At 34.1% G+C, this 11,905-nt stretch overlaps 1 protein-coding gene across 1 annotated transcript; it reads right to left on the bottom strand.

Moving 5' to 3' along the window:
* Positions 1-5,550: 5,550 nt before the first annotated feature.
* On the bottom strand, positions 5,551-8,966 carry LOC143564848 (F-box/FBD/LRR-repeat protein At1g13570-like). The gene is made up of 4 exons (XM_077051995.1): positions 8,151-8,966; positions 6,710-6,826; positions 6,472-6,627; positions 5,551-5,982 (listed from the first exon to the last, which is right to left on the bottom strand). The coding sequence occupies exons 1-4, from the start codon at positions 8,643-8,645 to the stop codon at positions 5,677-5,679; spliced, it is 1,074 nt and encodes a 357-aa protein (XP_076908110.1). The 5' UTR covers positions 8,646-8,966; the 3' UTR covers positions 5,551-5,676.
* Positions 8,967-11,905: the final 2,939 nt, after the last annotated feature.

The raw sequence follows: 11,905 nt of genomic DNA, 5'->3' as shown, positions 1-11,905 counted from the left end.
GTTGAACTTTGATTTATCTGTATTGCTTCATACATATGTACTTTAGAGCTGAGCGTCTCTCTGGAAACCACCTCTTTATCCCTTTGGATAGAGGTACGGTGTGCCTACATCCCACCCTCCCCAGACCCTACTTATAGCTTTGCTGGTGGTGGGACTACACTGGGTATGATTGATTGATTTGATTGATTTTAATTAACTTACAGGAATTTGTATCTCAAATATTTTAGCCTGAATATAAAATAATCAATTAGTTTTAATTAACAAAATGATTTACGCCCAAATTCATTATTTTCGGCCAATTCTTTTTTCGGCCCAACATTTTCAAACTCAAATGGCAAAACGGAAAGAAACCAAACCGAAACCGAACATTTTGTCAAATATTCAAAAACCGACATTTCAGTTTTTAGTTTTGTTTTAGTCCAAAACCAACCCAAACCGAATTGCACACACCCATAGGCCTAAAGCTTTAAATGAGCCGAACTCGAGCCTAGTTGACTCATAACCTCATCAAAGAAACAACATAACCATAATACTGAAACAAGTCAAATATATACAATCAAACAAAATAACAAGAAAGTAGTAACAAACAAACAACAAACTCACTGCAGCTGCGAAGAACGTTTTATCACTGATTTCAGAGAGCACCGTCATCGCTAGCGATTTGCTGAACCCCTAGTTTCATCAAATATGCATCACATCAAAATAAAACAAATAACAACAAATCATATCATATTCAACAAACAAATTATTTTTAACGGCTAAATTTTTATTAAAACGAAACCCCGACTAGCAATATGAACACTAAAAAGAATTCAACTCCACAAAAAATAAAAGTAAAACCGACCAACCCCACATAAAGACACTCTTTAATCGCATGAAAGTGCTTAAAAATTAAACAAACAAATAAACTTACTTGAACAAGTGATAAACTCATGATTGAGTGAATTGACTATGTTAATTCTATAAAGATGATTAAGCCGCAGCAAATGATGGCTAATGTATATTGAATGGTAGCAGTGTTATTAAACAGTTAGAATCTGGTGAAGCACTTATCTAAGACTGACATAATATTATTATTATATTACTATTATTACTATACTTAATATATATTATTGTAGCAAAATACATCTTTAACATCAAATGTAACGCCTTAGAAGCATGAAAAAATAAATAAATAAATTGTGTGCTTAAGACCAGAAAATGAAAATCGTTCAAAAAAAAAGACCAGAAAATGAAAATTTTATTATTGGTTTTTAAAGATCCTTTTATTTGTCCTCTTTAAGAACATTAATAGGATTTGTTTTGTGTCTCAATGAAAATGTGGATTCTATTGATCTATTCTATGTTTTATATTCAAGAAACATGTATACAGATACAAGAGTAAACTATGGTTTTTGTCTTGTCTAAATTTGTAGTTTTAGTCCTATAGTTTCAAATTTGTTATTTTCGTCTATGTGGTTTCATTTCACTTGCAGTTATCACCGACTGCACTAACCCCGTGAAGCTTTGTCGTTAAACTCATCAGCGTACCCCTCACGTGAGGGGCAGTTTTATCTTTTTTCCTCCCAAATAATCCTTAGTCCTAATTCGCAAGCTCCCTCACGTGATGGGTTGGGGTGTATTTGAAAAAAAGGACAAAACCACCCCCTACTTGAGGGGTACGCTGATGGTTTTAACGACCAAACTTAACGGGGCTAGTGGGGTCGGGTTTAATTGCAAGTAAGACGAAACTACAAGGACAACAATCGCAAATATGAAACTATTGGAGTAAAACTGCAGATTTAGACAAACCACAAGAGCAAAAACCGTTGTTTACTCCAGATACAATGAGTGAGCTGACATATTTAACAAAAGTGTCAAAATTTTATGTGTTACATAACGTAAAATATATGATGCTCGTTCGCTGAATGACATATGATAAAAAAAAAGTAGGCCCGTCATGAAATCATATTTTAGTAGCCAGTATTAAGATATGATAGGCTTTAATTAACTTGATTACATTTTAAGAGGGAGGAGGAAAAAAGGGGGGGGGGGGTTCTTTATCTACAAGAAAGATTAAGGTTAGTTAACCTTGATTCTCTAACACAAATCTCACATGTAGTCTTTTGTATTCTTTTTTCTTACATAATGCTTCAAACAATGGTAAAAGTATTAGTATTATATGTGAACACAATAGCATCATGTTTTAAATTCACACTTTTTAACAATTAATGAAAGTATATAAAAGTCACACGTATAATAATAAAAATAAAAAATACATGTTTTCTTGAAATATAAGTGAAAAATATGCTCTTTTAAAGATATAGTGACAATTACATATTTTCTTGAAATATGAGTGACAAATATTAATGTTTCTATTGTATGTTGCTAGTGGCCTGTTATAATATCAATATTATTCCTGATTTTTTGAGAAAATAAATAAATACCCACATGGATGGTTTCAAGATATTTTTGTACTTGTTAATGATTATATATTCAATAATAAGTTGGAATTAAGTTGTATAATTATATATTGCAATCACATTAGGCTGAGGGGTGTGGGGGGCGCGAGAGGGGGCGTGAGTGGGGGCGCCAGCCAATAATATTGTGACGTGTGGCAGAGAGAGAAACTTGATAAGATGGGTGTTGGTAGTGGTGATAGCGCCCCGGGCCATGGTGTGGAGGGGCGCGAGAGGGGGCGCGAGCGGTTTATTTTTTTATTTTTTTATAAATGTATTAAAAAAACGTATTATTAAAAAAACAAGAAATTATTTAAAAAAACACACATTTTTTTGAAAATTCATATAATAAAAAAAACATACTAAAAATTAAACAAACAATAATATTTAATAATAAAACTAATCTAATACAAGATCCTCTGGTCGCGTCGCCCACAAATGTTCAACAAACTCATGTCGAAGATCCCCGTGTATCTCACGGCTCTTGATATTTGCTATGTTATGAAGTTTTTGTTGATCACTGATTGTGGACGGTTGTGGCGGAATGTCACCTTGGTAGTTTTGGCATATAGCTTTGCCCTCGTCTTCTAACGTCATGTTGTGTAGGATAAGACACGTGTAGACGACGTCCATTATCCTCTCCCGAGTCCAATAACGTATCGGGTTCGCCAGAACATAATATTGTTTTTTTATAGCTCCAAAAGCTCTTTCAATATCTTTTCTAGCAGACTCTTGCTTCTTCGTAAAATACTTCCGTTTGTCGGCGACTGGATCTGTAAAAGCTTGAACTAACACAGCCCATTCGTTGTAAATACCATCGACCAGATAGTACCCGTACTTGAAGAGTTCTTCATTTGCAACAAAAGATTGAGGTGGTTCAACCCCGTCGATAAGGTCGTTGATCAAATGTGACTGATCGATAACATTAAGGTCGTTATTTGACCCAGCAACACCAAAAAAAAGCATGCCAAAACCAAAGATCCTGTGACACCGCCGCCTCAAGTATGAGGGTCGGCCCTTCATGATCACCACGGTGGAACTGACCTCGCCAGGCCGTTGGACACATAGCCCATCCAACATGCGTACAATCGATGCTACCTAGCATCCCAGGAAAACCATGTTTTTCCTCGTGCACCTCATATATGCGTTGGATGTCATACGTTGTAGGTTTACGCAGATATCTCCGAGCGTAAGTCGATATGACTCCTACGTACAATATATATTAAAAAATTTAATAAATATTTAATAAAAAGTAAAATTAATGTTTTTTACCTTGGCAGAAAAAATGAAGGGATTCACGTGCAACCCTTTTCGACATCTGTAAATACTCGTCCAAAGCGTCCGACGAGATGCCGTACGCTAGTTGACGGATAGCAGCCGTGCATTTTTGAAGAGGGGTAAAACCGGGAAGACCCCTAGCATCCTCCCTTTGTTGGAAAAAGGGATACCGTGCCTCTAAATCACTCGCTATACGCGTGAACAATTGCCTGCTCATTCGAAAACGAGTTCGAAAATCCGACTCCGCGTATACCGGTTGAGGGCTAAATAATGCATCATCAAAGTATCGTTAGCACCCGATCGATCACGATCACGAGGTGGTGCTCTAACCCTCGGGAGTCGGGGTTGATGGGCTTGATTTTGCAAGAGATTTACCACGGCTGCGGTCAAAACTCCCCCTACATGAAGAAGCAAATCATCCTCTTCGGAGGAGTCGGAATCAGACGAGTACGACGACATTATTTTTAAAAAAAAAATGGGACGATGGGTTGTTTGGAGATTGAAGTTGTGTTTGATATGGTAAAAATGGGTTGATTTAGGGGTATTATATAGGATTTTGTAAAGGTTTTTTTAAAAAAGTTTGAAAGAAATGGGTAATATATAGGAAGTGTTGTATAAAGAAATGGGTAAGTTTGGTGTTTTTTGAAGTTGTGTTAAAGTGTTGTATAAAATGGGTAATATATAGTAGTAGAAAAATTTTTTTTTTTTAAAAAATTAAGAGCCAACGGCTCATTTTATCTTTCAAACGGCTATTTTCACCACTCCCCATGCCCCTCACGCTCAACCTGTCCCGCGAACCCCCTGGCGCCTGCCTCTTTTTCCGCGCTCGCGCCCCTCTCGCGCCCCTCTCGCGCCTCGGTGGTGTGGTGCTCGCGCCCCGGGGCGCGAGTGGTTGTCCTCTTGCGCCCTTTCTCACGCCCCACACCCCTCAGCCTTATGTATGAATAACAGTTGTGTCATAATGAGGTATGAATAGTTAAAAAGAATGTCGTGCGCTGATGGTGCAAATCACTAGAATAACGTCTTCAACCACCGTTACTGTTCATAAAGGCAAACAACACACCCATACATCGTCATTGTTGTTGAAATTGAATAAGGATATGAGGGAACCAATAAAGGATATCTAGGCTCCTTAAGATAGGATGCCTCGTAGGTTGTTACGAGTAAATAACGTTGGTGGAAAGATCATTAAGACAAGAGAATGAAGTAGTTATTCTGAACTAGTTTATAACATAGTTATTCAGAACAGGGTTAGTTATGATTGTCAAGTTTTCTCTTACATAATATCCTTAGTTGATAAATGTTGTTGACGCATATGTCTAGGGTTGTAAATGAACCAAATGTTCAGCGTACGACCAAAACGGCAAAACCTTCCCAATGGGAATAGTCTTAATGTGTCAATTTCTAAATTCAGCATAAATCGGGTTTTTGAGCCAAAGCAGGTCAGGTTCAGACAAAGTTGGTCAAAACCGATATGTGATGAAACTAAGTCAGGTTGGGTTTTGTCGGGCTCGCTTGTCACTTTCTTGCAAGGCTAAAATATAAATAACAAGCATAGAAAATTAAGGCTGCAATTATAATTAAAATCTAATACTGATGCAAAGCATCCGGCCCATTAAATCAACTCGACTCAAATGTTTATTTTTATTGTTTTGGTTAGTTCAGTTGATTGTTTTTAAATAAAGAATTTGTAAGCTTTAAACTTGTCAACCAAATCGTTTGAATGAAATCATTATATTCTTGAGCCATTTGATTACTAGTTGAAACTGTATCAAATATAAATATCAACTAGATTTACTTTAAATGAAAGCTTCAGACTCGCTACAGAGCATAAACGGATATTTCATAAATAACACAAAACGAAATCATCAAAATAGTCCGATAAAAGCATTCAGTGATAACAATCCTTAATCTTAACCAAGAAAAACTAAGTATCTTCAACAAGCAATAATAACCAACATTAGGGGCGTTTAATGATTAATTTAGCATAAGGTGATGCCCGCGGAAATGAGAGTAGTAGCATGTCTCTAAGCATCTCCACTTCTTCATCAACAGAAACATTTTCAATAAGCTCAATTCGAACCTTCTTTAGCACAGGTGACTTAGCCACGATGAGTTTCACAAATTCCATCACGAGAGAGGTGTGACTACAAAACATTTTTATCACCACTATCTCGAGATGATCCAAGTTAAGATCTGAGCAGACTTCGGGATCATGAAAGTTGGCGGAATTTTGTTGAGCAAGCAACTTCTCATGATCAAGTATCTAATTAGAAAACATGTTAGAAATATCAATAAAAGAATAAAGAACAGCTACCACTAGGCCTGTAAACGAACCGGAGATTCGGCGGGAAGTCCGTTTATGTTCGTTTATTTAATAAACAAACGAACATGAACAAAAATTTGTGTTTGTTTAATTAAACGAACGAACATGAACAAATGTTTCGTTCGTTCATTTATGTTCATTTACGCCCGTTTATTTATGTTCGTTTATGTGCGTTTACATATTAATAGAAAATAATTAAATATTATGTAGAAGAAAAGTCATCTACTTAATGGTTTTATATTTGTTCATTTATGTTCGTTTATGTTTGTGTGTGTTCATTTACATTCATGAACTGTTCATTTAGATTTTAAATAAACGAACACGAACATGTTCATTTTTTTAAATAAACGAACACGAACACAAAATATGTGTTCATTTAAAGTTAGATTAACGAACACGAACATGCCTAGCTACCACAAAACTATTAACCTCAAATAAACATCTCTCCAACATAGGGGCGCTCCGGAGAATACACAGGATAAATTGTATCGCATTCGGATTGGTTATGCACATATCCAAATAGAGACATCTGAGATGGGCTAGTGAAGTAGGAAGCTTATGTGGCATGCCACCTGCACACAAGGACTTTAACCAAATACGAAAGCCAAAATTAGCTAACCACAATATTCTTAAGTTAGATGTAATTAATCTTTAAAGTAGAATTTACCTCCATATAATACTCTGAGATTTCCAGTGACTGAACCAATGGCACGCACTGTAAAAGATCAACAAATGTAAACTCGTTTCCACCTGTTGTATGATTGGTTTCTGAACGATCGTAGTACTGCATTAAAATACCGTTATATGTAATAACATTAGTCCTGTAAACGAACCGAACAAACACAAACACTTAATCGATTTTGTGTTTGTGATTGTTTATTGAAAAAATGAATATGCTCGTGTTCGTTTGTTTAACTTCGAAACAAAGAACATAAACGAACATAACTAAACAAAGATAAACAAAACAAAAATGAACATATATAATGTTATGAATCTTAATCCAAGCCCAATTGGCAGCCCAAGTCAAGAAACGGAAATAGGCCCAACTAACGAGCCCGGTCCAGTACGCCATCAAAGTGAACGGATATAAGCGAAGAAAGTAAAGGAATATGGCATGAATGAATATTGTTAGAATGTTGGCTTCTTCTTCTCATCCCATACTCTATGGACTATGATCTGTTCCCCCATCCTCCTAATTCATTATCAGTTTGTTTTGAATTTTCCTATCTTGTAATCTTTCGATTAAGACAACAGAGATTTGGTTAATTCAATAACAATTATATTTACTGGTTCTAGTTGTGAAATATCAGTTCACAACATATAAACAAATATAATTGAATAGAAACAAACATAAACGAACATAAATGAACACACTTAAATGAATACAAATGAACAAATACTTCAAAATAATATTTAATTATTTTATATTAATCAATGTTGTAAAATTAGGTTTCCAAGGACGAGTACTCCCCTAGTACTCGCTACAAGGTATGTCGCCGAGACGAGTTTCTTTAATTCCGCCTAGTTACTAAGAATTGATTAAAGGTGGTCAACCTTAGTCAGAATCGCATATAGTCGGTGAACTTGGGACGATTTTGGCTTAAAAAAAATAAAATATAACTCGTATTTCTTTAATATTAAAGAATAAATATCATTTTTCTAATTTATGGCTAACAATTTTTAGAATAATTTATTATTTAAAAATGTATATCTCTTATTTATATTGATCTTTACCTATTTTGTTATATATATTAGTAAATTTATGATATTCGACATATATATATAATATCCAAAAACTAATTTTCTTTATATTTACCATGTCCGAGTACTCCCCGAGTACTCTGAGTACACCCAACTCCCTAGTCGGCCGCCTAGGGTCCTCCTAGCGACTTTTGCAACCTTGCTATTAATATGTAAACGAACATAAATAATCAGACATAAATAAACAAACATAAACGAACAACGTTCACGGACATAAATGAAAGAACGAAACATGTGTTCATGTTCGTTCGTTTATTAGATAAATGAACATAAACGAACGTTCGGTTCGTTTACAGGCCTAAACAACATCATCATTCACTGAAAGAACGTCATAAATTGTTGCTTACCAAACTGATATGCTCAAGCAATGGGGACTTCAAGAGCATTTGAGCAGATGCCTCAACATTCCAAAAAGTCAAGCTTTTAAGCCGACTAAATCCGTTAAATGTCAATGGTGGTTCAAAAACACAATTAATGAGGTTTATACGCTCTATTCCTTTCAATGAAAAGAACGAAACGGGAAGCTTGTATAAGCTATCATGAATAAAAACCGACAGTTCCTTCAGATTATTACCCCTTGAAAGATGATAGATTATCTGGTCTAATTCCGAAACCATTCCAAGTTCGTCAACCGCAAAGCCAAACTCTACTATTGTTGGACCGTTGTGTAATAACAAAACATGGAAGATGGCATTGACAAGCTTACACTTCTTCAACTCGTCTTCGCAGTTAAAAGGTACTTTAACCATATCCGCTGTAAATAGAAGTTTAGGCATGCTCCGCCAACTATACCGCCATTTCTTTGACAAAACGCTCGTTCTCAATGCATATTGGATCGGCATAAGCGTTAAAATATGATCAATTATGTTTTGAGGAATGTTGCTGATTATATCCTTACGCTGCAACGAAGAACACAAAACCAAAATCAAACACTATAATCCTAAATTTCATACCTGATAATAGTAATAGTAATAATAATAATAATAATAATAATAACAACATGTTTGATTATACACACACTTGATATGACTACTCTCAAATCAGACATTAGAGCAAGGTGTGAAAACGAGTCGAGCGGCTCACAAACTACTCGAGATCGGCTCGTGAAAAAGCTTCATCGAGCCGAGCTTGAACAAGCCCAAGCCCGAGCTCGAGCCTAAAAGTAACCCCGTTTAATAAACTAGCCTGAGCTTCACTTATCGAGCTGGCTTGCGAGCATAAACGAGCATGGCATTTATATAATTCTTTTAATATAATATATATATATATATTATTAATTAATATATATATAATGTTATAAAAGAATAACGAAATATTATATATATTATGTTTATGGTGGCACAACGACCGTCAAGTAGCAGTCGGCGGTATGGTTTCCCGCGGGAACGCCCAAGCCAAACTCAGAAGCCATCGTGGGCCCGGTTAAGACAATAGTATGGGCCAGAGTGACAACGGGACCCTCCATATTAGAGAGTGCAGCTTGCCAGCTTAACACACAAGAAATTCGTAGTTCTAAATATATATATATATATATAGAAAATATTACAATAATCATAAATATATAAGAAAACTATTACAATAAATAGTAAACAAGCTGAGCTCAATCTTGAAAAAATACTCACGAGCCGAGCCGGGCTTTAGAAATATATTCTAAACGGGCTCGGGCACAGCTCGTTTGCACCGGCAAGGGAAAATTATCAGTCTTAAAATGAATAGATGTTTATAACAAACACTGTTACTTGATCATTAAACCAAGTCATAATTAAGTAGTACAATAGCTGAATAATAATAATAATAATAATAATATGAAGAATTACGTACCTGTGGTCTAGGGCTTGGAGTGGAGTTGAAGGCAGCAAGCGATTTGAATTTGTGTAATTAATTTAATCGCCTTTTCGTCTTTACTTTCAAGCGATTTGGTAAAGTTAAAAACTTAAAATACAACTTTCCAACCAAAATAAGAGGTGCGAGAAATATGTGATCGTATAAAAAAAACCTTTCAGTGAGAAATTTGAAAGAAATAATAAAAAAATTATAATTTAAAATATAAATAAAAAACAAAAATATTTAAAAAAACCAAAATGTTCCCCATCATTCCTGTTCAAAAAAATGACGAAAAGACACAATGTCGAAAATGAACAAACAACACAATGATAAATAAAAAAAGACACAATAGGTCGCAAAAGTTAACGCAATGCCGAACAAAATACAACACAGTATTAAGAAAAAAACACAATATCAAGGAAAAAACACATAATTAATGACGAAAATACATACAAACATAATGATAAATAAAAAGAAACAATGATGTTTTTTCCTCAAAGTTATGTCTTTTTCGAGGTTTTTTTTAGAACGAAGAAGACGGTGGAAACATTTTTGCGTTTTTAGATTTTTCATTTTTTTATTAAATTTTGAGTTATGATTTGTTTGTTAGTTTTTCATTATTTTTCTAGATGTTTCTTTTGTGGCTAGAAATCATTCTCGTTTTTGCTGCTATTTGTAGAATAATTTGACCCGCTAATAACGATCGAGTTTAGGGTTGGTCGTTTTACTTTAGTTTAAGGTTAATTTATATGTAGAGTTGCGCAAATAATGTTTTTCTAATAGTCAGTTCGGTATGGAACCAGTTCTTATTTTCGGGTATTACAAGATATAAATTGGGTTCGGGTACAAGTTTTATTACCGAAATGTATAATATGTCTGTACCCTATGAATAGTGTCGGGTAAGGGTTCGGGTAGTAAAAACCCGATATAAAAAATTCTGATTTTTTTTGTCCGATTCTCGATTTAGGTTTTTTTCACATGTAATTTAAATTGATAGATATAACAATTACTAGTTAGAAAACCCAAGTATTATCATTGGCTTCAAATGACATTTTGCATTTATTTTTAAAACACCAACCCTCATTAGATTGAATTTATTAGGGGTGTTCATCGGATCGGATAACGGATTATTCGGGTTATTTGGTTTGGGTTATTCGGATTTGAAAATTTTTGGACCCTATCCGAAATCCGATCTGATCCGAATTAGGAATATTTCTATCTGATCCGAATTCAATTCGGATCGGATTCGGATGATATCCGAATAATCCGAAATTATCTGAATAATCCGAAATAAACTTAAAAATTTTCCTATTTTTTTGTTCTTAACATTTAATTTTATAATCAAAATAAACATACAAACCGGAAAATACGAATTACTCGTAACACAAAGTTTAAACTTCAAATAATAGTCTAATAAATACACCAAACCGGAAAATACCACTAAAAACATGCTTTTTATTCAGGTTTAAACGGATATCCAAATAATCCGAATTTTTTAAAATTCCATATCCGATCCGAATCCGAATTAGTTATTCAGATATTCGGATTGATTCAATCCGAATATCCGAATAAGAATTCGGATCAGTTTATTTGGGTTTCGGTTTCAGTTCGGATTTTGGGTTTTCGGATTTCTTTAACACCCCTAAAATTTATTAACAATAATAAATTAATAGTAAGCCTCGAATGGTCACTACTTGTATTAAAAAGGTAAATCCTTGTAAAAAACCTATTCCAACATACCAAAGAACATTTTATAAAATAATGGTAGTCAACGAAAATATGGATTCTGTTGATCTATTCTATGTTTTATTTTATATTCTAGAAAGATGTATGCAAATACAATGAGCGAGCTAACATGTTTAACAAATGTGACAAAATTTCATCTGTTACATGACGTAAAATCTACTGCTTTTATAAAATAATATTATTTTGTGTCATTTGTCACTCTCTCAATCATCCTCACAACTTTTAAACTCATTTTGTTATTTAAATCCCATGTGAATCATTATCCACCCCAAAATAGTTTTATTCTTATATATATATGTAAAACAAGTGTGTTAATGTTTATTTATTTATTATTTTTTTTCTTTTTATATTTTAACTTTATGTTTATATTTAAGTAATAAAATGAAACAATTTAGTTATAGAAAAGAACATGTCAAATGGGATTGAAGTGGTCAAAACATTGCTTTATTTCTTATAGTATTTTCAAGTATATAAACTAAAAGTCAATTAAAATATTTTTTTTCCTTAAAAATTGTCATTATATACATTTGAC

This window comes from Bidens hawaiensis, unplaced genomic scaffold (assembly GCF_021521415.1).
Source record: "Bidens hawaiensis isolate Kalapana, Puna unplaced genomic scaffold, B.hawaiensis_p1.1 tig00022167_1, whole genome shotgun sequence".
Classification (NCBI taxonomy): Eukaryota; Viridiplantae; Streptophyta; class Magnoliopsida; order Asterales; family Asteraceae; genus Bidens; species Bidens hawaiensis.
The sequence above is the reverse complement of the archived record's forward strand: the minus strand, read 5'-3'. Positions and strand labels throughout refer to the sequence as shown.